The sequence below is a fragment of the Mobula hypostoma genome, chromosome 8 (genome assembly GCF_963921235.1).
Source record: "Mobula hypostoma chromosome 8, sMobHyp1.1, whole genome shotgun sequence".
Classification (NCBI taxonomy): domain Eukaryota; kingdom Metazoa; phylum Chordata; class Chondrichthyes; order Myliobatiformes; family Myliobatidae; genus Mobula; species Mobula hypostoma.
The window spans coordinates 36,045,778-36,072,932 of record NC_086104.1 but is presented as its reverse complement, the minus strand read 5'-3'; the positions used below and the strand labels follow the sequence as shown (position 1 = coordinate 36,072,932).

The 27,155-nt window shown below is 41.5% G+C and overlaps 1 protein-coding gene across 3 annotated transcripts in view; it reads right to left on the bottom strand.

Annotated features, from left to right (window-relative positions):
* The window catches only part of LOC134350466 (tRNA (32-2'-O)-methyltransferase regulator THADA-like), a 429,822-nt gene that overhangs the window by 369,633 nt on the left and 33,034 nt on the right, over positions 1–27,155 (bottom strand). For all 3 annotated transcript variants that reach the window (XM_063055680.1, XM_063055682.1, XM_063055681.1), the window contains exons 14-18: positions 18,899–19,022; positions 17,476–17,627; positions 15,631–15,871; positions 3,785–3,920; positions 1,052–1,188 (exon numbers count right to left, since the gene is read on the bottom strand). In XM_063055680.1, the coding sequence (XP_062911750.1) occupies positions 1,052–1,188; positions 3,785–3,920; positions 15,631–15,871; positions 17,476–17,627; positions 18,899–19,022 (790 nt within the window). The remainder of the gene's footprint in view (positions 1–1,051; positions 1,189–3,784; positions 3,921–15,630; positions 15,872–17,475; positions 17,628–18,898; positions 19,023–27,155) is intronic.

Genomic DNA, 27,155 nt, shown 5'->3' with positions numbered 1-27,155 from the left:
TACACCGCATACATTCTCTGACATTAAACTGAGCCACTGAGTCATTGAAAATTAGATGGAATATAATAATGTGATTATTAGCATTAAATAGTGTATAGGAGGAACTATGATTGTAACCTTGAATCACTTACCTGTGCTATTATACAAAGAACTCCAGAAATTACTCCTTCAGAGGATGGACTATTTTGCGGCCTTCATCAGTGTGATGAGTCAGATCAATAAGTTATTTATGCACAATATCTTTGAAAATGTGATGGCCCATTGCAAGTGAGGGCAGACAAAATCATAATTACTACCTTATAATCATTTAAAAAACAATCTGTATTACTGGATTGTGATTTTCTCAATGTTATTTCAAAGCTCAAAGTAAATTTATTATCAAAGTACGTATTGTATATATCACAACATATACTGTAACACTGAGAAACATTTTCATGTGGACATATTCAATAAATGCATAATAGAATGAACGAAAGACTCCACCAGCCTGGGCATTCAAACAGTACAAAAGACAACAAACTGTGCAAATACAAAAAGAAAGAAATAATAATAATAAATAAATAAGGAATAAATATCAAGAACATGGGATGAAGAATCCTTGAAAGTGATTCCATAGACTGTGGGAACTTTTCAATGATGGGGCAAGTGAAGTTGAATGAAGTTGTCCACTTTGTTCTATGATCTCAATTTTGATTATTTAATTCAACAAAGTGTATGATCTCACCTTCCACCTTAATTACAGATGTCAAGGTCTGTAAGTTCAAAATTGTGATCTTCACTCCTAATTTGCAATGTTCATAAATTGTGTTTGGCTACTCAACTTACTCAATGGTATCACAGCCGCCAGATTCTAAGTTAAGGTCCCCTTGGAACAGACAACTAACTAAATCTACAATGGGAAAGGCAGAGTTCACATCACAGAATTCACAATATCTTTGTAGGCAAAGTTTACTTGGGCAGCAGTAGGTACGGATAGGCAGCCTCTGATAAAATGCCCTACATTAATTAATGAGCGGGTGATATTGTAACTTGATTGACTACAGTAGCTTACCAAGATCTGTGTCCATTGGAATTAGTCCTTCTGGTGAGGAGCTCTGACAAATAGGAGATACCACTGCTGACAGACGGAAGGTCATTAAAATTAGTCCTTCCACAACCGTCCTCCATTCTGAAAGGTTTGTGAGGGACCTAAAAGAAAAAAGCATTGAAAAGCACTGGTAATGCTAACAGCATAGCTCATTGCGTGAACAATCTGGCCAATGATAGTATATGTAGTTTGAAAGATTCAATCAGCAACTAACATTGGTATGCATCCCCATCAACCCTTCATAAGTGAATACAAATATTGATTTATACTTTCTGCAACTCATGTTGAAATAAATTACAAAAAAATCACTTATATCACGTGACAAGTATTTATTATTCAACATTTTTAAACACAATAGTGGTGTATATCATGTACCGTTGTCAAGTGGGACTTATGGCACACAGTACCAGACATCAGCTCCTATATGACATGGCTCTCAAAATGCAACTACCATTAACTACACTAACTACAGTAAACAGGCTCACCCTGTGAGAAATTGGGTTGTTTGTAAATTTGCACTTTAGGGACACATGTCCAAGAACGAGGCAGTTAAAAGTTCAAAGTAAATTCATTATCAGAGTACATACCATATACTGTAACATCTTGAAATTTATTTTCTTGCAGGCATTCACAGTAAATACAAAGAAACACAACAGAATCAACGAAAAACTATATACATATGAACAACTAATGTGCAAAAGATGACAAATTGTGCAAATACAAAAATAAAATCAAAATAGTAAAATAAATAAATAACAAATAACATAGCGAACATGAGTTGTAGAGCCCTTGAAATTGAGCCCATAGGCAGTGGAATCAGATTAGTGTTGGGATGAGTGAAGTTACCCACTCTGATTCAGGAGCCTGGTGGTTGAGGGGTAATAACTGTTCCCAAACCCAGTGGTGTGGGTCCTGAAGCTCCTGTACCACCTTCACAATAGCAGTAGCAAGAGAGAAAGTATGGTTTGGATGGTGGGGCTCCTTGATGCTGGCTGCTGCTTTCCTGTGACAGATCGCCATGTAATTGTGCTCAGTCGAGGGGAGGGCTTTACTTGTGATAGACAGGGCAGTACCCACTACTTTTTGTAGGGTTTTCCATTCAAGGGCATTGGCCTTTCCATACCAAGCTGTGATACATCTATACTCTCCATCACACATTTATAGGTTTGTCAAAGTTTTAGATGTCATGCTGAATTCTCACAAACTTCTAAGAAAAGAGGCCATGTCTTCATTGTAATGCGCTTACTTGCTGGACCCAAATAAGATCCCCGAAATGTTAACGTTGAGGAACTTAAAGTTACTGAGCCTCTCCAACTCCGGTCCCCAGATGAGGACTGGCTCATGGACCTCTGGTTTCCTCCTCCTGTAGACCATCATCAGCTCTTTCGTTTTGCTGACAATGGGTGAGAGGTTGTTGTTATGCCATCATTCAGCAAGATTTTCAACTCCCCTCCAATATGCTGATTCGTTACTATTTCTGGTAAGGTCAACAGTGATGTCATCAGATAATTTAAATATGGTATTGGAGCTGTACTTAGCCTCACAGTCATAAGTATAAAACAAGTGGAGCAGGGTATGCCAGAAGCCAAGTTACTATAACAGTTTCATCGAAGTAGTGAACCTTCCTCAGTGTGGAGCAGCAAGTCAAAGGTCACAGTATTATTCAGGTTCATTTATTGATGAAGATTGACCATTTGAAACTATTTTTATTTGATATGGAAAGGGGAGAAAACAGTGAAAGGGAAAAATAGAAAAGATATTTGGCTAATTACTCATTTCCTTTACATTGCCTCTCAGTGGAATAGAAATGAATGAATACATGTTAATGAATACTTCTGACAAGACCAAAGACTTCTATAGTGCAAGTTTGGAGTTCATGTTACATTATAAATGCCATCACAGCACCACCTACAGATTAATTGTTATCATTAATTAACACTGACATTTCTAAAATCAATTTACAGAAGGACAAATTCTAATGCCGGAATTTACTATATAAAGTGAATTCTGGTTAATTGGGCCATCGGTTAATCAGGGCAGCTCCTTATTTAGGACAACTCTTAAAGAAGAAAAACTAATCGAGAAAATAGCTGGAATTCCCTTCATTCACTATGACATTCCTTCACAACTCCATCAGCACAAAGGCTGTGTGCTGAGCTACCTATTCTACTCGCTTTGTACTTAAGACCATGTGGCTAAGTACAGCTCCAATGCCCTATTCAAGTTTGCTGATGACACCACTGTCATTAGCCGAACCAAAGGAGCTGATGAATCAGCATAGAGGAGAGAGATTGACAATCTGACTGAGTGGTACCACAACAACAATCCCTCACTCAATGTCAGCAAGACCAAGGAGCTGATCATTGCCTTCAGGAGAAGGAAACCAAAGATCCACGAGCCAGTCCTCATTGGAGGATCTGAGATAGAGAGGGTCAGCAACTTTAAATTCCTCAGTGTTAACACTCAATCAAAAGAACATGGCAGCATATACTGGATGAATTCCTCTGTCAATAACTATTAGGAACTAATAGATAGTTTTGTAGCACTGTAGTCGTATTGGTAGTGTTCTAATTTATTCTGTATTTCATATTTGGGTCAAAATGTACTGGCCTCGATGTGTCCCAATTAACCAGAATCCACTGTACTTGGAAGTAGAATGTGGCATCCTTGCAGGTGTTAATAAGTACAAACACTTACTTTAGGGAGAGCTGCTGCAGAACTGCAATGATGCAATGAACTCTTCCATACAAGGGGTTAGAAGCTGCCGCAAACACCAGAGATTTTTCAGCCTGTTTGATCTCAACTGTCAGACAATTCATCAGGTACTTAATAACTAGAAAATTAGAGGAGAAAATTAAATCCAGATTAAATGCGAAAGAACCATTAAATATCTCTTTATACTAATTCCTAAGACCTTATGAATTGTTTCTATACATTTGAGCAATGGGATTTAAAGGCAACTAGTAAGATCGCCAAAGTGGATTAAGTTTAGAGAAAATGATTTTCATGAAACTGATCTTGCATTTCTGAAATACTTCTGTACACTGCAGAACTTTAGCACCAATATGCATGCTAAGATTTGCTTTAATGGTGCTAAACAAGAGAATTCAAATGCTGCCAAAAATGTGCAGCCACATTCCATAGTAATATACACAGGAGAGCATTCACCAAAACAAACAGTCTCTACCACTGAAGTTATATTTCAAATATCATTCATTACCACTTTCCTCAAAAGAATAAAATTATTAGTTAAAGTGTACTGTTGGAACCTGTTTTTCATTGCTATATATAGATCTTGTCTTCAAGGAAAAGAAGGCATCAATTGAGTTTCTGTACAGCAATTCAGAAACAAGAGCAAATCAGCCTCAGTCTGGTCAAGATAATAAAGCTGTTCCACAGTTGCTACGGACAAACATGTAAACAGGGCAAAACAGTAACGTAGTCAAGTAGCACCTCAGGAGTAAAAGCTCAATAAGAATGAATCTGATCCATCAGGAGCAAAGCACAGATGCAATAATGGATCACCACTGAGTAAGTGATCCATCGAAAACCTCAGTTAGCCAGTAATGAAGAGAATTCCAATTACTGGTTAGTAGAATCAAACTTCAAAGTAAATGTATTATTAAAGTAAATATATGTTACCGTATCCAACCCTGATATTCATTTTCTTGCGGATGTACTCAATGAATCCATAACAGAATAACAACTATAACAGAATAAATGAAAGACTGCACCAACTTGGACATTCAGTCAGTGTGCAAAAGACAACAAACTGTGCCAATACAAAAAGAAAGAAATAATAATAAATAAGCAATAAATATCAAGAACATATCGTGAAAGTCCTCGAATGTGGTTGCATAGATTGCGGCAACGTTTCAATTTTGGAGCAAGTGAAGTTGAGTGAAGTTATCTGTCTCCTTTTGTTCAAGAGCCTGATAGCTGAGGGGTAGTAATTGTTCCTGAACCTGGTGTGAGTCCTGAGGCTCCTGTACCTTCTTCCAATTGGCAGCAGCGAGAGGAAAGCATGGTTTGGATGGTGAGGATCGTTGATGATGGACTTTGCTTTCCTGCGACAATGCTCCATGTTGATGTGCTCAGTGGTGTGGAGGGAATTCAACAACAGTGCAATCCCAAGAAAAATAACTGCCCTTCCCACGCACATAGGATCTTAGCAATCTAAATGACTTCAACAACCTGTCCACAACAGGAACCAGATGTTGCAATTAAGTGATGGTCTTTCAGGATTTTGGAGGCCACCCAAGCCCCAGGGCCTGAAATAACAATGGTTCATCATTTTAGCTCTGCCTTAGTGCCATTTCTGCAGCTGCTAGAGAAATAAAATCCTTTTTGGACTCCTTCTAATTTAATTAACCTCCCAAGAGAGTAAAAAAATAATTCCAAATAAAAGTTTTAAAATGTTATATTCTTCCAAGTCATAAAAATGCAAATACTGGAATTCAAAATGCCAAAAAAAATCAAAAATATAATCCACAATTTTTAATGTCTGAAATGCTTCCTTCCAACACCAATCTTTTGGATCCATGAATGGAAATGCAATATTCTGATATATATTTTCAACACCAAAATTTACGCTGAAAGTCTTAACATCATACTTAACATACTGACTTTTTTAAAACACTAAAATACACTCTAATTCTGCCATTTGCAATGTGAGTCCACCAACAGATACATTTTCAATACTTCACTATGTCCTCAGTATTCCATAGGGACTAATCTCTCCATGACTTCCCAACTTTGTCGGTCTCTGCCACATCCCTCCTTGTGGCACCTTCCCATGCATCAGCAAAAAAATGCACCAACTGCCTTTTTACCTTTCCTTTCCTTATCACTGAAGGACCTAAACACTACTTCCACGTGAAGCCACAATTCAGCTCAAATTGGTGTTCACAACGTGACTTACTAAACATTTAGAGAAGCCAAATGTAAATTGCTTTGTCGAAAGGCTTCTTGAGGGATTTGACTCTTATCTTCCAATCTACCTGCAATTCAGTTCTCCATCGTACTCCCACTATGACCTCCCCATTCTTGGACTCTTTCACTAGTCTGGTGAGGCTCAGAGTAGCATCAATGAAAAATAAACACAAGAGATTCTGCAGATGCTAGAAATCTAGAGTAAGAAAGAATAAGTAGGGAAAAAAAATCTCATCTTGAAGCATCACAGCCTTCAAAGATTTGACATGCAACTTAAAACTATCCAATAACCAGCCTTTCCAGATTGGTTATGAATTTCTGCTGAAAAATCCTCAAGCTATAACTGAACAGATGTGTTCTGTAGTTTCAGTATTGTTCTTCCCTCCTATCTCACCTAGTCTCACTCACTCTCTCTTGACTCAAAACTAAAAGTAAATTTGATTATCAAAGGTACATATATGTCACCATATGCAACCCCGAGATTCATTTTCCTGTGGGCATCCTCAGCAAATCCACAGAATATATCTATAATAGGATCAATGAAAAATCAACCAGAGTGCAGAAGACACAAACTGCAAATGCAAATAAATAATGAGAACATGAGTTAAAGAGGTAAAGAGTCCTTAAAGTGAGATTATTGGTTGTAGGAACATTTCAACGATGGGGAAAGTGAGTATAGTTATCCCCTTCTATTCAAGAGCCGGATGGTTGACGGGTAGTAACTGTTCTTGAACCTGGTGGCATGAGTCCTGAGATTCTTGTACCTTCTACCTGATGGCAGCAGCAAGTAGAGAGCATGACCTTGGTAGTGGAGATCTCTAATGATGGATGCTCCTTTCCTATGACAGCATTTCATGTAGATGTGCTTAATGGTTGGGAGGGCTTTACCTGTGATGTTCTGGGCAGAATCTACCTTTTGGCATTTGTGTTTCCATACCAGGCCATGATGCAGCCAGTCAAGATACTCTCCGCTGTGCATCCATAGAAGTGTGTCAAAGTTTTAGATGCCATGCCAAATCTCCACAGACACCGAAGGAAGCAGGGTTGCCGCCATGCTTTTATCATAATTGCACTTATGTGCTGGGTCCAGGACAGGTCCTCTGAAATAGTAACACCCAGGAATTTAAAATACCTAACCTTTTTGCCTCTGATCTTCCAATGAGGACTGGCTCATCGACCTCCAGTTCTCCTCTCCTGAAGTCCATAATCAGTTCCTTGGTCTTGCTGATACTGAGTGGGAGGATTTTATGACATCACTCAGCCAAATTTTCAATCTCCCTTCTGTATTCTGATTCAAAATCACCTTTGATTCAGCCCACAACAGTGGTAATATCAGCAAACTTGAAAATGGCATTGAGGCTGTGCTTTGTCCCACAGTCATAGGTGGAAAGCGAATAAAGCAGGAGGCTAAGCACACAGCCCTGTGGTGCACCTGCGTTGATGGAGATCTTGGAGGAGATTTTATTGCCAAGTTGAACTGACTGGTGTCCACAAGTATGGAAATCCAGGATCCCATTGCACAAGGTGGTACTGAGGGCAAGGATCTGGAGCTTATTGATTAGCTTTGAGGAGATGATGGTATTGAATATCGAGCTGTGCTAGATAAACAGCATCCTGACATCTGCATATTTACTGTCCAGATGTTCCAGGATTGAGTGAAGAGCCACTGAGATAGCACCTGCTGTGGACTTGTTGCTCCAGTAGACAAATTGGAGCAGGTCCAAGTCCCTTCTCAGGCAGGAGCCGATATGTTTCATCACCAACCTCTCAAAACACTTCATCACTGTGGAAGGCAGCCTGCACGTCAGAGAATGAGATCAACAGATCATTGGGGGATGTGGGAGTTTGCAATGGTTTCTCCATGTTCCGATGGTCAAAGTGAGTAGAGAAAGCATTGAGTTCACCTGGACACAAAGCCCTGCTGTCCCCCATTTCGCCTGATTTAACTTTGTAGGAGGAGATTGCATTCAAGCCCTACCATAGCTGTCAATCATCCCTCGCTGATTCAAGTTTGGTACAGAATTTCCACTTCACCTGTGAGTCGGCTTTCCAGAGATCATACCTGTACCTCTTGTACCTTTCCTGATCTCCAATGCCTCTGATCTGGCCCTCAGCAGATTTTGGATCTCATGATTCATCTAGGCCTTCTGATTGGAGAAGACTATTAATGATTTAGTGGGGATGCACACGTCTACAACTGTTTTAAGGAAGTCCACTTCAAGTATGGTGTATTCATTCAGATCTCTAGATGAGTGTTTGAAGACGGTCCAGTCCACTAACTCAAAGCAATCCTGTTATCATTCCTCTGTCTCCCGCAACCACCTCTTAGTTGTCCTAATCTCTAGAGCTTTGATTTTCAGGGTCTGCCTGTATGCAAGGAGGACAGCCAAGTAATCCAATTTACCAAAATGCAGACAACAGGAATTCTGCAGATGCTGGAAATTCAAGCAACATACATCAAAGTTGCCGGTGAACGCAGCAGGCCAGGCAGCATCTCTAGGAAGAGGCGCAGTCGACGTTTCAGGCCGAGACCCTTCATCAGGACTGATGCTGCCTGGCCTGCTGCGTTCACCAGCAACTTTGATGTATGTTACCAAAATGCAGTCTGGGCAAGGAATGGTAGGCATTTCTTATCTTAGTGTAACAGTGGTCTAGTATGTTGAGACCTCTGGTGCTACAGGTTATATGCTGGTGATAAGCGGGCAAGATTTTCTTCAAACTAGCCTGGTTGAAGTTTGCAAGACTAATTTGAAATCAATAGGATGGGTTGTTTCTTGTTTGGAGACGACATCACACAGCCTTGCGAGTGCTTGATTATAGTCGGCCACTGGTGGTATATACACTGCAGTCAGGATTACACAGAGCTCCCACGGTAAATAGAATGGTCGGTATTTGACCGTTAGTTCCAAATCGGGGGAGCACGAGTTCAATAGATCCACTGCATCAGAGCACCAACAGGAATTAACCATAAAACACACACTTCCTCCCTTTGCCTTCCCCGAGCCTGCAGTTTGGTCCATTCTGTAAATCGTGAATCCTTCTGGTTTGACTGCTACATCTGGCACATCCGCAGATAACCAATTTACATAAAGCACACTACCGACATAACTCTGATCTGCCTCTGATACAGCAGTCTTGCCCTCGGATCCTCAATTTTATTCTCCAGCGACTGCACATTTACCAATTTTGTGCTGGGGAGAGGAGGCCTCATCCCTCTGCGTTTTAGCCTGGCTTCGACACCCCCCCCCCCCCCGCCGCCATGCTTTGGCCACTGTGATAAGCCTTATAGGTGTCTCAAGGTACTGGTCCTGTTGATCATGAGATCTGAAAATCGCTGAGGTGATTTAAAAGTCCATTGTTTGGAGGAAAAGTACATGCTGCGGATTCCAACAAAAGTAATTCAAAGGAAGTATATATAAGAGGAATTTTGGAACTATTCTCTGCAACGCACAGAAAGTTGCTGATGATTGCCGGTACCATCTTGTACAGAGACTCACCACCACTTGCTTCATTCAGACTCTCTTGGTGTCTATTCCTTTTCTTCTCTTTACCTTCCCCTCTGCAACTTGCAAAATGCGTCTGATTTTGTAAAATTTCTTGTTTCTAATAAAAGGTCAACAACCTGAAAAGTAAACCATTTCTCTCTCCACAGATTCAAGGTTGTTTAATGACATTTCCAGCACACAAACATAAAATGGAACAAAATAATTGATACTTTGGCTCCAATGCATCACAAAAATCAGAATAAGATAAAGAACACAATAATAATAATAATTATTAAAACACAATAACTATAAACACATGATAGCTTATACATGTTGATTGATTGTATGCCCATAAACTGACACGAGACACTTGTGTCTGTATACAAGGTAACTGACAGGAAATGATAAAATAGTGGTGGTTTGGGGTGTGGAGGGGTGGGTTAGTGGGTGGAAGTATTGATCAGCCTTACTGCTTAGAAAAAGTAACTGTTTGAGTCTGCTGATCCTGCTGTGGATACTATATTACCTCCTCCTTGATGGGAGTGGGACAAACAGTCCATGAGCAGGATGGGTGGGATTCTTCATGATGTTACTGGCCCTTTTCCTGCACCTCTCTGTTTGTACGCACATCCCTGATGGTGGGTAGGCTGGTGCTAGTGATGCTCTGGGCAGTTTTGACCACCTGTTCTAGAGGCTTCCTGTCTGACGCAGTGTAGTTTCCATACCATGCAGCTTGTTAGGATGCTCTTTACCACACATCTGTAGAATGACTTGAGTATAGATGTGCATTGTCTAGATTTCTTCAGCCTCCTCAGATTGTAGAGGGGTTTGTGAGCTTTCTTAGACCATTAGGAGCAGAATTAGGCCATTCAGCCCATCGAGTCTGCTCTGCCATTCCATCATAGCTGAGCCTGGATCTCATTCAACCCCATACACCTGCCTTCTTACCATATCCTTTGATGCCCTGACTAATCAGGAAACAATCAACCTCCGCCTGAAATATATGCATCGACTTGGCCTCCATCACAGTCTGTGGCAGAGCATTCCACAGATTAACTATTATTTTGATGAAATGCTGCCTATCTGGGGAGTACTTCCACCATTCTTATTAATTGAGTGAATGGCAGATTTTCCCTTTTGCCTTATTTTTGATGCTTAACCATATACCCATATAACAATTACAGCGCGGAAACAGGCCATCTCGGCCCTTCTAGTCCATGCCGAATGCTTACTCTCACCTAGTCCCACCGACCTGCACTCAGCCCATAACCCTCCATTCCTTTCCTGTCCATATATCTATCCAATTTAACTTTAAGTGACAACATTGAACCTGCCTCAACCACTTCTGCTGGAAGCTCGTTCCACACAGCTACCACTCTAAGTAAAGAAGTTCCCCCTCATGTTAGCCCTAAACTTTTGCCCTTTAAATCTCAACTCATGTCCTCTTGTTTGAATCTCCCCCACTCTCAATGGAAAAAGCCTATCCATGTCAACTCTATCTATCCCCCTCATAATTTAAAATACCTCTATCAAGTCCCCCCTCAACCTTCTACGCTCCAAAGAATAAAGACACAACTTGTTCAACCTTTCTCTGTAACTCAGGTGCTGAAATCCGGGTAACATTCTAGTAAACCTTCTCTGTACTCTCTCTATTTTGTTGACATCTTTCCTATAATTCGGTGACCAGAACTGTACACAATACTCCAAATTTGGCCTTATCAATGCCTAGTACAATTTTAACATTACATCCCAACTCCTATATTCAATGCTCTGATTTATAAAGGCCAGCATACCAAAAGCTTTCTTCACCACCTTATCCACATGAGACTCCACCTTCAGGGAACTATACACCATTATTCCTAGATCACTCTGCTCTACTGCATTCTTCAGTGCCCTAGCATTTACCATGTATGTCCTATTTTGATTAGTCCTACCAAAAATGTAGCACCTCACATTTATCAGCATTAAACTCCATCTGCCATCTTTCAGCCCACTCTTCTAACTGGCCTAAATCTCTCTGCAAGCTTTGAAAACCTGCTTCATTATCCACAACGCCACCTATCTTAGTATCGTCTGCATACTTACTAATCCAATTTACCTCCCCATCATCCAGATCATTAATATATATGACAAACAACATTGGACCCAGTACAGATCCCTGAGGCACACCACTAGTCACCGGCCTCCAACCTGACAAACAGTTATCCACCACTACTCTCTGGCATTTCCCATCCAGCCACTGTTGAATCCATTTTACTACTTCAATATCAATACCTAACGATTGAACCTTCCTAACTAACCTTCCGTGTGGAACCTTGTCAAAGGCCTTACTGAAGTCCATATAGACAACATCCACTGCTTTACCCTTGTCAACATTCCTAGTAATCCCTTCAAAAAATTCAATAAGATTTATCAAACAAGATCTTCCATGCACAAATCCATGTTGTTTGTTCTTAATCAGACACTGTCTATCCAGATAATTATATATATCATCTCTAAGAATAATTTCCATTAATTTACCCACCACTGACGTCAAACTCACAGGTCAATAACTGCTAGGTTTACTGTTAGAACCCTTTTTAAACAGTGGAACTACATAAGCAATACACCAATCCTCCGGCACAATCCCCGTTTCTAATGACATTTGAAATATTTCTGTCAGAGCTCCTGCGATTTCCACACTAACTTCCCTCAAGGTCCTAGGGAATATCCTATCAGGACCCGGAGAACAATCCACTTTTATATTCCTTAAAAGCACCAGTACCCCTCTTCTTTAATCATCATAGTTTCCATAAGTTCCCTACTTGTTTCCCTTACCTTACACAATATCTTCTCCTTAGTGAATACCGAAGGAAAGAAATTGTTCAATATCTCCCCCATCTCTTTTAGCTCCACACATGGCTGTCCACTCTGATTCCCTAAGGGATCAATTTTATCCCTCCCTATCCTTCTGCTATTAATATAACTGTAGAAACCCTTTGGATTTATTTTCACCTACTTGCCAAAGCAACCTCGTATCTTCTTTTAGCTTTTCTAATTTCTTTTGTACATTCTTTATATTCCTTGGCACCTCATTTACTCCATGCTGCCTATTTTTATTGTAGATATCTCTCTTTTTCCGAACCAAGTTTCCAATATCCCTTGAAAACCATGGCTCTCTCAAACTTTTAACCTTTCCTTTCAACCTAACAGGAACATAGAGATTCTGTACCCTCAATATTTCACCTTTAAATGACCTCCATTTCTTTATTACACCCTTCCCATAAAATAAGTTGTCCCACTCCTTCTAAATCCTTTCACATCTCCTCAAAGTCAGCCTTTCTCCAAGCAAAAATCTCAACCCTGGGTCCAGACTTATCCTTCTCCATACTTATATTGAAACTAATAGCATTGTACTCACTGGACCCAAAGTGCTCCCCAACACATACCAAATGCTTACTTTCACTCTGTCACCCAAGGCCTCTCCTGTTCTGCTGGCTGTTTCCATATAAACCAATACATGGTTAGTGACTAAACCAGCACAGAAGTGAGCCACCCTGAATGAGAAAGGAATGCAGACACCAACAAGGCTGAGACCCAACAAAACCAGATGATCTCCCTGCAGGAGAATGCCCATCCACAAGAGGAGGAATTGGTCACCACTAGATCATTAACTAAAGAGTAATGTTTGCACTGGATCTGCCAGCGATACTGGATGGGTACGGGGTTGAATGGTTGCAAGATTGTTCTAAGCTGTCTCAGAGGCTATAGCAATCGTGAGAATGACTTGGCGTGAATTAAATTTTCCACCAACACCCCAGCACAGAAAAGGAATGGAGAGTTAGCAAAACTAGACAGCGTTCACTCAATGACCATGCAACCTGCTAATTTGAACCATACTAAAAAAGATGAATATAAATACCATTGGGAGATTTAAAACTTATGTGACTTCAATTCACAAAGTTCCCTGTGTCTCCTGGACATCTAGGCAAGGACAGAACATACAGCGTAACTTTGCCCTTATCTGCCCAGAACAAAAGAAAAGGATAAAGTTGAAAGCGTAGAGGGATCCACTTTTGGAAAATATGCACAGACCTGTGTGATAAGAGGCATTCCCTTTTGAAACTTTTATCAAGACAGTAATGCTACCTACAGTGGAGGTGATCATTTCCAGTATAGTGCAAAAATAATTATTAACTGCAAAACTTCTTCTAAGTGCAGGAGGAAACAATTATTTAGCCAGGTGTGAGGGTGAACAGGGTGGAAACAGGTATCCACAGTGGTCTCCTGACCACTTTTTTGTTTTTGAAGCAGTCAGGATTTGTGTCCATTCAACTGCTAATTTAAACACTTCAAATTCAAAAAAGGCAATTCTAAATTTTGTGAATGAGGATTCATATATCTGCAGGAACTTGCTCCTCTCCAAAGATCCAAGTAAGTTGCCATGAGAGCGACTTGAAGAGGTGCCTGTCCTGCTGGTTATAGGCCTTTGGATGCTGCTTTTCTGTCACTTTCCTCAGGTGTCACCTGTTTTTGGAAGATTTTTCTTCTCCCTAGGACCCTTAAACTAAATTCCTGTCACTTTCCCATCAAAAACCTCCAGCAACTTTCTACCCACTTCCATGAGCACAGTTCCCCTAGAAGAAGCAAGTGGAAGACATGGAGGTCAGCTTGGTCCATTTTCATTCCTACACATGACTATACTCGCCCAACGTTACCTCATTCTTCATCATTTCTTAAATTATTTTGAGCCACAAATCCACAGATAACTTTGAACAAATCTAACAGCACATTGTTGCATTTAAGCAATAGTGGAAAGCAAAATAATCTAAGAAAGCCTACGTCACTGACAGTGTGTGATGAGCTTGTTAGTTCTATTTGCTGACCTTCGCATTAAGTTTTTCTTCCCCAGTCCACTTGGATGAAAATATAGATGTGCGGGTTAGTAAATTTGCAGACGATACAAAGATCGATGGTATTATGGATAGCACAGATGGCTGACAAAGTATACAGTGGGATATAGATCATTGCAGATATGTGCAGAGAAATGGCAGATGGAGTTTAAAAAGGCCAAAAGTTTAGTGTTGCACCTTGGTAGGTCAAATATAAAGACAGTGTTGATGAGCAGAGGGATCTTGAAGTCCAAGTTCATCGCTTCCTGAAAGTGGACACACAGGTTGATAGGGTGATTCAGAAAGCATATGGCATGCTTGCCTTTATTAATCGAGGCACTGAGTTCAAAGGTCACTAAGTTATGTCGTAGCTTTATAAAACTCTAGTTAGGCCATATCTGGAGCATTGCATGCAGTTCTGGTTGCCTCAATATGGGAAGAATGTCAGGGCTTTGGAGAGGGTGCAGAAGAGGTTCATCAGAATGCTGCCTGGATTAGAAGGCAAATGCTATAACAAAATGCTGGACAATTTTAGGTTGTTTTCTCTGAAGCGGCAGAGGCGGGGGGGAGGGGATATCTTTTTGAGGTTTATAAGACTACAAGAGGCTTTAACAAAGTAGACAGGCAGCATCTTTTTTCAATGGTTGAAAAGTCTAATACCAAAGGGGCATGCATTTAAGGTGAGAGTGAGTAGTTTCAAAGCAGACTTGAGGGGCCAGTCTTTTACACAAAGGATTGTCAATGCCTGGATTGTGCTGCCTGATGTGGTGATAGAAGTAGGTACATTAGAGACTTTTAAGAGGTGTTTAGATAGGCACAAGAATGTGAGGAAAATTGAAGTAGAACATTGTGTAGGCAGAAGAGATTAGTATAGTTGACCATTTGATGACTAATTTAATTGGTTTGACATAAGGTTGTGGGCCGAGGGGCCTGTTCCTGTGTTGTACTGTTTTACCGTATGTTCTATGCTCAATATACGTAATAATGTTTTCCCTGCGGGTAAATCCCGGCATTCAATACAATTACCCATCAAGAGGCAACGTGGAGCTCTCGGTTCTTATTCTTTTATCACTGGAGTGTGATAGAACCTGTAACTATTTTTCTAAAAATGTACTCAGAAATAGATGTAAAACAAAATGCTTCACAAGATAGCAAAAACAATTAACATTGGTCTTATCCACAATGTGGAACTTTATGGTCATGTATGGCAGGATTTTACCAGAAACAATGAATTGAATTGCAGATCAGCACTAACCTTCTAAAATATTTGTTTCCACAATTTCCTTATCTGGCTGCTTTTCAGGAGCCTTGCTGGGGCCATCAGACTGGTAATCAATTGCTTCTTGTTTTAAAGAACAAGCACGAAGAGCTGGCAGTAAACCTTTCTGTTGTACCAGAAGGGTCAAGAGGTAGGAAGCAGTAACACAATCATATGGCTTTGTACTGATCGAAAGGTCCAAAGCTGCCTGCAAAAGTGTTTGCAGTTTCTCACTTTCCTGCGAGATGGAGTAGATAAGAATAACATTTAACTAATTAATTGCTCCATCTGAAAGAAAAAGCTAGATCAAGCACTCTACATAAGAATCAGAAAGTAACAGTTGTGGCATTAAAATTTGCACGAGATACTACTCTAATATTTGCAGTGATGGTTAAGAGAACCATCATTGAGACCAGAAGTACATCAGCATGAGTCCCTGGAAATTCCCCAGATTAACATCAGCAATGACCTAAATCAGGAGTCAAAAAGAGTTTGGCGGAGAGTCTCATCACCAGGATTTGCAAGGTTATAGTAATATTAGTTCAAATATATATCTGAATGCAAAGCAAATGGATAACCCGAAAAGGAAACTACAGTGATTAACTGGAGGCCATTTGAATAAAAAATGCCAGGTTTTGTTAAGAGGCAACAATTGTGCTTAAATTGACCAGAAATTTGCAAATAGCAAACCATAACTCAAATCAGTAAGTTTCTGTGTTAATGACCAAAGTATTGCCTAAAAGTTAGAATTATGAATGGAGTTCATGAACATGAAATGGAGAGGCATGAACATAAATTTCTCTAATTTCCCCCACCCCCGCTTTTTTTTCCCATTCCCCATTCTGGCTCCCCTCTTACCCCTTCTCTTCTCCTCACCTGCCCATCACCTCCCTCTGATGCCCTTTGTCCTTCCCTTTCTCCCATGGTCCACTGTCCTCTCCTATCAGATTCCATCTTTTCTCTTCCCGACATTACAGACATTTACACCACACACTGCATCCGTAAAGCGAACAGCATTGTGAAGGACCCCACACACCCTTCATACGAACTCTTCTCCCTCCTGCCATCTGGCAAAAGGCACCGAAGCATTCGGGCTCTCACGACCAGACTATGTAACAGTTTCTTCCCCCAAGCCATCAGACTCCTCAATACCCAGAGCCTGGACTGACACCAACCTTCTGCCCTCTACTGTGCCTATTGTCTTGTTTATTATTTATTGTAATGCCTGCACTGTTCTGTGCACTTTATGCAGTCATGGGTAGGTCTGTAGTCTAGTGTAATTTTTGTATAGTTTTTACGTAGTTCAGTGTAGTATTTGTGTTGTTTCATGTAGCACCATGGTCCTGAAAAACATTGTTTTGTTTTTACTGTGTACTGTACCAGCAGTTATGGTCGAAATGACAATAAAAAAGTGACTTGACTTGACTTGACTTCTTCAGCCTTTTATCTCTTCCACCTATCACCTCCCAGCTTCTCATTTCATACCCACTCCCCGACCTACCCCCTCACTTGGTTTCACCTATCACCTGTCAGCTTGTACTCCTTCCCCTCCCCCCATCTTCTTATTCTGCCTTCTCCGCCCTTCCTTTTCAGTCCTGATGAAGGATCTCGGCCAAAAACATTGACTGCTTATTCCTCTCCACAGATATTGAGATGTTGCCTGACCTACTGAATTCCTCCAGCATTTTGTGTGTGTTGCTCTGGATTTCCAGCATTTGCAGAATCTCTTGTGTTTAGAAAGCTCCTCGATAAGTTAGAAGAAGCAAACCATTACACAGACTTGGTCAGATATATATCTGCTCCAAAAGGACATCCATCAAATCTCTAATTTAAATTTGTTACCTGTAATCCTAAAATCGTAGCTGGAAGTTTCCTAATCAGATTATAGGCCAAGATCTTAACTTCCTCAAAGGTGCTGTTCAAACACCCTAACAAAGCATCTGCATAGGCAGGCTGTAAGGCATCAGTTATCTGGAACACCCTGTAACTTTGATCTGTAAAAAAAAATAAGTTTGCAACAAAATGCAAAGTTATTATATTAAAATCAATCTTCAAAGTTTTTATGTAACATATAGCTTTATGTTACTACAATATTTTGTTCTCCTAGAGCATGCGTTCCCAACTTTTCTAAGCCATGAACCAATACCATTAAGCAAGAATTCCCAAGCAGGGAACCCCTGCTCTAGAGAAACTAAGTACACCCCTACCCCCCACTTAAAGGATGAAAACTAAATTGCAGATCTCTAAATTCTTTCTGATATTAATCACTACTGAGTGTGTAAAAGAAGCATCAAAAACAATAAAACAAGGCCACCAAAATCAGGTTAAGATTAAACATGAATGTCAATGTCTTTGGACAGCAAAAGATGTCGTGGTAGCACGGACAGAAGTCTGAAGATGAATGCTATTTACAATGCCTGTTAAGAGTTGTTTGGAAATAAAGAAGGACTCTACCAGGGAGAAGGAACTGTTAGTAACACGTGCAAACATAAAGTGGGAACACACCACTATAAAAGGCGGCAGCTGTCATGGGAGAGAAAGATGAGAGAGTGGAAAAATTATGGGCTGAGTTCCAAGCAGACAGAATGACCTGGAGGATGTGGATTGGTGAAGCAAGAGCCATCTGAATAGATGATAAATAAAAAAAACAACAGGCTGGAGCAGGAATACAACGCAAAGGAAAAGAAGAGGTATCAGAAAAAACAGAGGCAGATAAAGAAAGCCTTTAGTACCTGGGCTTGAGCTAATTCTTCATAGCAAAAAAGAGATGAGACAAGAGAGAAAAGTCTGTGAGATCCTCATGTTATGGGAATTGTGGGAAGAGCAGGCAGACAGAAGGAATGTGGTGGGAGAATTGGTAGTGGAGAAAAGAAACCAGGATTGAATTGCTTTCAAGGATGATGTTACATTGGTGTGAGGTACTGAAAAGACAAGCATGGCCTGACACCAGTGAAGTTGCCAGTTGGAGCTGGGGATCAATTTCTAACCAGTCATGGGACAGATATACTCAATTCTGCACTAAAATGGGCTTGAAGAAATGAAGGTCAGATTAGGATAATTGATCTGGAAAGCAGAGAAACAAAAGTACTAGTAATTAAAGAATCTAAAAAAGTACACACTGCACAATTATTGTGGTAAATAGTGGCCGAAGCCCAGGAAGTTGAGTTTCACACAATATAGCTGAGAGTTACCAAGGAAAACAGTAACTGCCACTTAGTAACCATGTGATCAGGGCACAGGTAGGGCCACCTTACTGCAAACTTACCTTCCAGATTTTCAGAAAGTTCTGCAATTATTCCTAAGAGACTCAGGACAATAAATTTGCTTGGGAATGAAGCACCAGGAAATAGAGCTTGGAATAGTCTGTCACACACCCAGATCAAAAAATCCTGAAACATAAAAAGACTATGCATGAAAACTGAACTAGTCCCACATTTCAGCTACGAATTTGTAATAATGTTAATATGTCCAAACTGCAGAGAATCTCAGTAAACCTTGTGCTGCTTATGGCAGCTTGACAATATTATTTGGAAATTTGCAGTTAAAAAAAGAATTCCAAAAAAAGACATTATAAAGGCATGAAGAATGGTCAGGTTAAAGGGACCAACAAAAATATACAGCTTCGTCAGTAACTGACTGAATTACTGTGCACATCTCCATTGCTTTCTGAATTGTTCACGTTGTAGTACTTACTATAGAGTATATATCAAAGGACAATTTACTGACCCCAAGGCTCTGTGCAAAGCAGTTTATGGAATATTTTGTTAATCCAGCACAACTGAGACTTTGGCAATATACACATTTAACCCACTTCCTCTTAAAAAAGATGTCACACAATAATGTATCAGTGAAACTCAAGTTTCAAAAGAGCGCGGGCAACAAAAACTGGGACGTTTGAAGAAAACAATAGCTAACAGGACCATGTGAGAGTAAAAGGATTACAGGAACTGGGACCTAGTTAGCAGTCACGGAAGTGGGCGCAGGGACCCAGGGCCCAATGAGTAGGAAGAGAGTGTGGGAACTGGGTCCCCAGAGAAGTGGACAGGGAGTGCAGAAACCCAGGAGGCAGTAAGCAGGAAGAGTGTGGGAACTGAAGCTCAGATGAGTGGAAATCACAAATATCATATGGTGAACTGGATAACAAACCATCAGGACTTCCAAATGAGGGGATAGGATATTAGCAGTGTTTTACTGTACTCCTAAAATGGGAATCAGTATTAGCAGACCATTTTTTTAAAATATAGTACATCTCAGAAGTTAATGTACCACAGCTAAAAAGCAAAGGTGCCCAATAAGGATAGCACAAAGGATCTCAGCAACATGCTGTATTTAATCACAGGAAATAAACAAGTGACAATACTCATGACAAGGCATGAGGGTCATCTATCAAATCTGCCAAAAGGCCGAACCCCAATTAGAAAAGGGCAAGGACAGCATTGTAGGGTCTGTGAAGGAAACCTCAACAATGTGCTTAATTTGCAACTGGATAGGAAGCCTTTTGATGTTATGAATATTTACATCAGCTCGTGTTGAATATTTATATCAACACCAGTGCATTTCCAGCAATATCCACGTGAATAAACAAATGACAAATGTCAGGCTGGTAGTTTCAGAGAAGGAATACGATGTGAAGGAAGAGACTTCCTGCCGCTGTCGTTAAGGACTTTGCACGTTCTCCCCGTGACCGTGTGGGTTTTCTCTGGTTGTTCCACTTTCCTCCCACAGTCCAAAGACGTACCGGTCAGTACTTTCATTTTAAACTGTCTTGTGATTAAGCTTGGATTAAGTCGGGTGATTTTTGGGTGGTGTGGCTCGAAGGGCCGGAAGGGCCTACTCCACACTGTATCTCAATAATTAATAAATAAATACATAAAAGAGTAAACAAAAGGCACCAGAAAACATAGGCAAAGAAAGAAAATCTTTCCTGCTCAGGCTAGACATGAAAGTCAAGAGGAATACAATTAACTATTCCCCATTTACTTGTAGTTCTTCCCCCCCCCCATCTTCTGTGACACTCGCCATCACCACCATTTCTTAGTCACATAGACAAATAAAACTAAAAATAAAATACATATTTCAAATGAGCTTTATAAAACCATAAGGTGTTAAGACAGAGGAGAAAAATTAGCTCATTCAACCCAGTCTGCTCTGCCATTCCATCATGGCTGATTTATTATCCCTTTCAATACCATTCTCCTGACTTCTTATAACTTTGATGCCTTGACTAATGAAGAAGCTATCAACCTCTGCTTTAAATATACCCAATGACTTGACCTTCACAGCTGCCTGTAGCAATGAATTCCAAAGATTCACTTCCCCTCTGACTAAAGAAATTTCTCATCTCTGTTTTCAGATACAGGTGTCCCCCGCTTTTCGAACGTTCGCTTAACGAAACCTCACTGTTACGAAAGACCTACATTAGTTAACCGTTTTCGCTAACAGAAGGTGTTTTCACTGTTACGAAAAAAGCAGCGCGCGCCCCGAGCAGCCAACCTCCTCCCCCGGAACTGCATTCTCGCCAGCATTGCTTAAACACATGCCTGTGAGCAGTCGTTAGCAAGAGTCCTAAGGTATCGGGAAGGCCTAAAAGAGCTCGTAAGGGTGTTACACTTAGCATAAAACTAGACATAATCAAGCGTTTTGATTAAGGACAAAGTGAGTTCGGCTTGTGGAAGTTGACGAAGATGATGTTGAAGAGGTTTTGGCATCCCACGACCAAGAACTGATAGATGAAGAGCTGATGCAATTGGAAGAGGAAAGGATAATAATCGAAACCGAATGCAGTAGCAAATGGACCAAAAGTGAAGTCGTGCAGGAACTGAACGTGAAGCAACTGCGTGAGATTTTCGCTGCAACGATCGCAGAAAAGTACGACTTTAATTTTGAAAGGGTACGTAGGTTTAGGGCATATTTGCAGGATGGTTTGAGTGCTTACAAAGAAATGTATAATAGAAAAATGCATGAGGCTAAGCAGTCAAACATACTGTTGTTTTCAAGCCTTCCACATCAGCCACAGCAGACGACAAACCTCGACCTTCGACATCGAGGCAGGCAGACATAGAAGAAGATGACTTACCTGCCCTGATGGAAACAGATGGCGATGAGATGACACCCCAGTGTCCCACCACCCCAACCCCCGGGCCACAGACCGCTACATTGCCACGGAGAATGCAGCAGTAGCCGGGATGCACCCAACACATCTTTAAGAAAAAAGCCGAAATAAACATGCTAATTAATTAGCTGCCGCCCAGCATGTAAATGTCAGCCCAGATCAGAGGCGACACAATCGGCAATCGCCTCTGATCTGGGCCGACATTTACATGCCGGGCGGCACCTAATTAATTAGCTTGTTTATTTCAGCTTTTTTCTTAAATATATGCTGGGTGCGTCCCAGCTACCGCTGCATTCTCCGCAGATCAGTATCGGTTCGCTGCCTGGAGGTTAGGGGCCAGTGCACCACCCCAACCTCCGACAACTCAGCTTAACACCCCATCGTCAGTGTGCTCGGCGCTGACTTCTCGATTCCGGTAAGTGATACTACACGATACATACATTATTTCTACTTTATATAGGCTGTGTATTTTTACGTGTTATTTGGAATGATTTGGTAGCTTCATAGCTTAGAGGTTACTAGAGAGAGTGTTTCTGCGGAGAGCGCTTGCGCCGTGTTTCTGCCGAGAGCGCTTGCGTGAGATTTTCGCTACGGAGAACAGTGCGGCAATGGTTGTAAAGAAATTTCTACTTTATATAGGCTGTGTATTTATCATATCATTCCTGCTTTTACTATATGTTACTGTTATTTTAGATTTTGTGTGTTATTTGGTACGATTTGGTAGGTTATTTTTTGGGTCTGCGAACGCTCACAAATTTTTCCCATATAAATAAATGGTAATTGCTTCTTCACTTTACGACATTCCAGCTTATGAACCATTTCATAGCAGCGCTCTACCTTCGGATGGCGAGGGAAACCTGTATCCTTCTACTCTGAGGCTGTGTCCCCGGTCCTAGAATTCTCCACTATAGGAAACATCCTCTCCACAGCCACTCTATCTAGGCCTTTCAATATGCAATAGGATCCATTGAGATCATACTCATTTGTTTAAACTCCAGCGAGTACAGGCCCAGAGCCAATCAATGCTTCCCATACATTAACCCTTTCATTCTCAGAATCATTCTCGTGAACCTCCTCTGGATGTTCTCCAATCCCAGCACATTGTTTCTTAGATAAGGAGCCCAAAGCTATCCTCAATACTCCAAGAGCGATCTGACCAATGCCTTATAAAGCCTCAGTATTACATCCTTGTATACTGTTATATTCTAGTCCTCTCAAAATGAATGCGAACATTATATTAATCTTCCTTACCACCAACTCAGAGAACCTTCCTTCACCTAACCTTCAGAGAATCCTGCAAGAGGACTCACTCCCAAGTCCCTTTTAACTCTGATTTCTGAATTTTCTACCCATTTAGAAACTAGTCTATGCCTTTATTCTTTCCACCAAAGTGGATCACCATACACTTCCCTACACTATATTGCATCTACCACTTCTTTGCATTCTCCCAATCTCTTGAAGTTCTCTGCAGACACCCTGCTTCATCTACACTAACTGCTCCTGCACTTATCTTTGTATTGTCTGCAAACCTGGGCAGAAAGCCATCATTTCCATCATCTAAATCACTGTCGTACAACGTGAAAAAAAGCGGTCCCAACACCAACCCTTGTGGAAAACCACTAGTCACAGGCAGCCAAACAGAAAAGGGCCCCTTTATTACCACTCTGCCTCCTGCCAATTTGCCCATCGATGAACATTCTATCGATGTTGGTATCTTTCCTGTTAAACCATGGGCTCTTATCTTGTTAAGCAGCCTTGTGTGTGGCCCCTTGTCAAAGACCTTCTGAAAATCCAAGAGCGCAACATCCAGTGACTCTTTTTGAGTATCTTGCTTGTTATTTCCTCAAAGAATTCCAACGGATTTTTCAGGCAAGGTTTCCCCTTAAGGAAACCATGCTGACTTTGGCCTATTTTATCATGTGCCTCCAAATAATCCAAAACCTCATCCTTAATAATGGACTCCAACATCTTCCTAACTAACTGGCCTATAATTTCTTTTCTTCTGCCTCCCTTCCTTCTTGAGAGGAGCAATATCCTTGCAGGTAGGTTTACTAGCATGGTTCGGGAGGGTTTAAACTAATTTGCAAGGGGGATGGGACCCAGAGCGATAGAGCAGTGAAAGAAGTGCATGGAGTAAAGCCAGGTCTAACATATAGAGAGGCTTTGAGGAAAGAGAAGCAGAAGTCAGGTAGAAGGGCTGAAGTGTGTGTACCTCAGTGCAAGAAGCATCAGGAGCAAAGGTGATGAACTGAGAGCTTGGATACATACATGGAATTATGATGTAGTGGCCATTACAGAGACTTGGCTGGCACCAGGGCAGGAATGGATTCTCAATATTCCTGGATTTCAGTGCTTTAAAAGGGATAGAGAGGGCGGAAAGGGGGAGGAGGGGTGGCATTACTGGTCAGGGATACTATTACAGCTACAGAAAGGGTGGGTAATGTAGCAGGATCCCCTTTTGAGTCAGTATGGGTGGAAGTCAGGAACAGGAAGGGAGCAGTTACTCCATTGGGGGTATTCTATAGGCCCTCTGGTAGCAGCTGAGATACAGAGGAGCAGATTGGGAGGCAGATTTTGGAAAGGTGCAAAAATAACAGGGTTGTTATCATGGGTGACTTTAACTTCCCTAATATTGATTGGCATCTGATTAGTTCCAAGGGTTTAGATGGGGCAGAGTTTGTTAAGTGTGTCCAGGACGGATTCCTGTCACAGTATGTGGACAGGCTGACTAGGGGGAATGCCATACTAGATCTAGTACTAGGTAATGAACTGGGTCAGGTCACAGATCTCTCAGTGGGTGAGCATCTGGGGGACAGTGACCACCGCTCCCTGGCCTTTAGCATTATCATGGAAAAGGATAGAATCAGAGAGGATAGGAAAATTTTTAATTGGGGAAGGGCAAGTTATGAGGCTATAAGGCTAGACCTTGCGGGTATGAATTGGGATGATGTTTTTGCAGGGAAATGTACTTTGGACATGTGGTTGATGTTTAGATTCTCTTGCAGGATGTTAGGGATAAATTTGTCCCGGTGAGGAAGGTAAAGGATGGTAGGGTGAAGGAACCATGGGTGACAAGTGAGGTGGAAAATCTAGTCAGGTGGAAGAAGGCAGCATACATGAGGTTTAGGAGGCAAGGATCAGATGGGTCTATTGAGGAATATAGGGAAGCAAGAAAGGAGCTTAAGAAGGGGCTGAGAAGAGCAAGAAGGGAGCATGAGAAGGGCTTGGCGAGTAGGATAAAGGAAAACCCCAAGGCATTCTTCAATTATGTGAAGAACAAAAGGATGACAGGAGTGAAGGTAGGACGGAGTGAAGGTAGGACCGATTAAAGGTAGGAAGATGCGCCTGGAGGCTGTGGAAGTGAGCGAGGTACTCAATGAATACTTCGCTTCGGTATTCACCAATGAGAGGGAACTTGATGATGGTGAGGAAACATGAGTGAGGTTGATGTTCTGGAGCATGTTGATATTAAGGGATAGGAGGTGTTGGAGTTGTTAAAATACATTAGGACGGATAAGTCCCCGGGGCCTGACGGAATATTCCCCAGGCTGCTCCATGAGGCAAGGGAAGAGATTGCTGAGCCTCTGGCTAGGATCTAAATGTCCTCGTTGTCCATGGGAATGGTACCGGAGGATTGGAGGGAGGCGAATGTTGTCCCCTTGTTCAAAAAAGATAGTAGGGATAGTCCGGGTAATTATAGACCAGTGAGCCTTACGTCTGTGGTGGGAAAGCTGTTGGAAAAGATTCTTAGAGATAGGATCTCTGGGCATTTAGAGAATCATGGTCTGATCAGGGACAGTCAGCATGGCCTTGTGAAGGGCAGATCGTGTCTAACAAGCCTGATAGAGTTCTTTGAGGAGGTAACCAGGCATATAAATGAGGGTAGTGCAGTGGATGTGATCTATATGAATTTTAGTAAGGCATTTGACAAGGTTCTACACGGAAGGCTTATTCAGAAAGTCAGAAGGCATGGGATCCAGGGAAGTTTGGCCAGGTGGATTCAAAATTGGCTTGCCTGCAGAAGGAAGAGGGTCGTGGTGGAGGGAGTACATTCAGATTGGAGGATTGTGACTAGTGGTGCCCCACAAGGATCTGTTCTGGGAGTTCTATTTTTCGTGATTTTTATTAACGACCTGGATGTGGGGGTAGAGGGGTGGGTTGGCAAGTTTGCAGACGACCCAAAGGTTGGTGGTGTTGTAGATAGTGTAGAGGATTGTCAAAGATTGCAGAAAGACATTGAGAGGATGCAGAAGAGGGCTGAGAAGTGGCAGATGGAGTTCAACCCGGAGAAGTGTGAGGTGGTACACTTTGGAAGGACAAACTCCAAGGCAGAGTTCAAGGTAAATGGCAGGATACATGGTAGTGTGGAGGAGCAGAGGGATCTGGGGGTACATGTCCACACATCCCTGAAAGTTGCCTCACAGGTAGATAGGGTAGTTAAGAAAGCTTATGGGGTGTTAGCTTTCATAAGTCGAGGGATAGAGTTTAAGAGTCACGATGTAATGATGCAGCTGTATAAAACTCTGGTTAGGCCACACTTGGAGTACTGTGTCCAGTTCTGGTCACCTCACTATAGGAAGGATGTGGAAGCATTGGAAAGGGTACAGAGGAGATTTACCAGGATGCTGCCTGGTTTAGAGAGTATGCTTTACGATCAGAGATTAAGGGAGCTAGGGCTTTACTCTTTGGAGAGAAGGAGGATGAGAGGAGACATGATAGAGTTGTACAAGAAAATAAATGGAATAGATAGAGTGGATAGCCAGCGCCTCTTCCCCAGGGCACCACTGCTCAATACAAGAGGACATGGCTTTAAGGTAAGGGGTGGGAAGTTCAAGGGGGATATTAGAGGAAGGTTTTTAACTCAGAGAGTGGTTGGTGCGTAGAATGCACTGCCTGAGTCAGTGGTGGATGCAGATACACTAGTGAAGTTTAAGAGACTACTAGACAGGTATATGGAGGAATTTAAGGTGGGGGGTTATATGGAAGGCAGGGTTTGAGGGTCAGCACAACATTGTGGGCCGAAGGGCCTGTATTATGCTGTACTATTCTAAGTTCTATGCTCTATTTGCAGTTTTCCAGTCATTTGGAACCATTCCTGAATCTATTGATTCTTGAAAGATTACCATGCCTCCACAATCTCTTCAGTTACCTCTTAAAGAACCCCTGGGGTCTAGTCTATCTGGTCAGGTTACTTAACTATCGTCAGACTTTTCAGCTTCCCTGGCACCTTCTCCTTAGCAACTACACACACTTCTACTCCCTGACACTCTCTAATTTCTGGCATACTGCTAATATCTTCCACAGTACTTATTAAGTATGTCGCGATTACTTTGCCCCCCCCCCCACCCCCCAGCCTCCACTACCTCTCCAGTGTCAGCTTCCAGCAGTCCGATATCACTCTTTTTCTCTT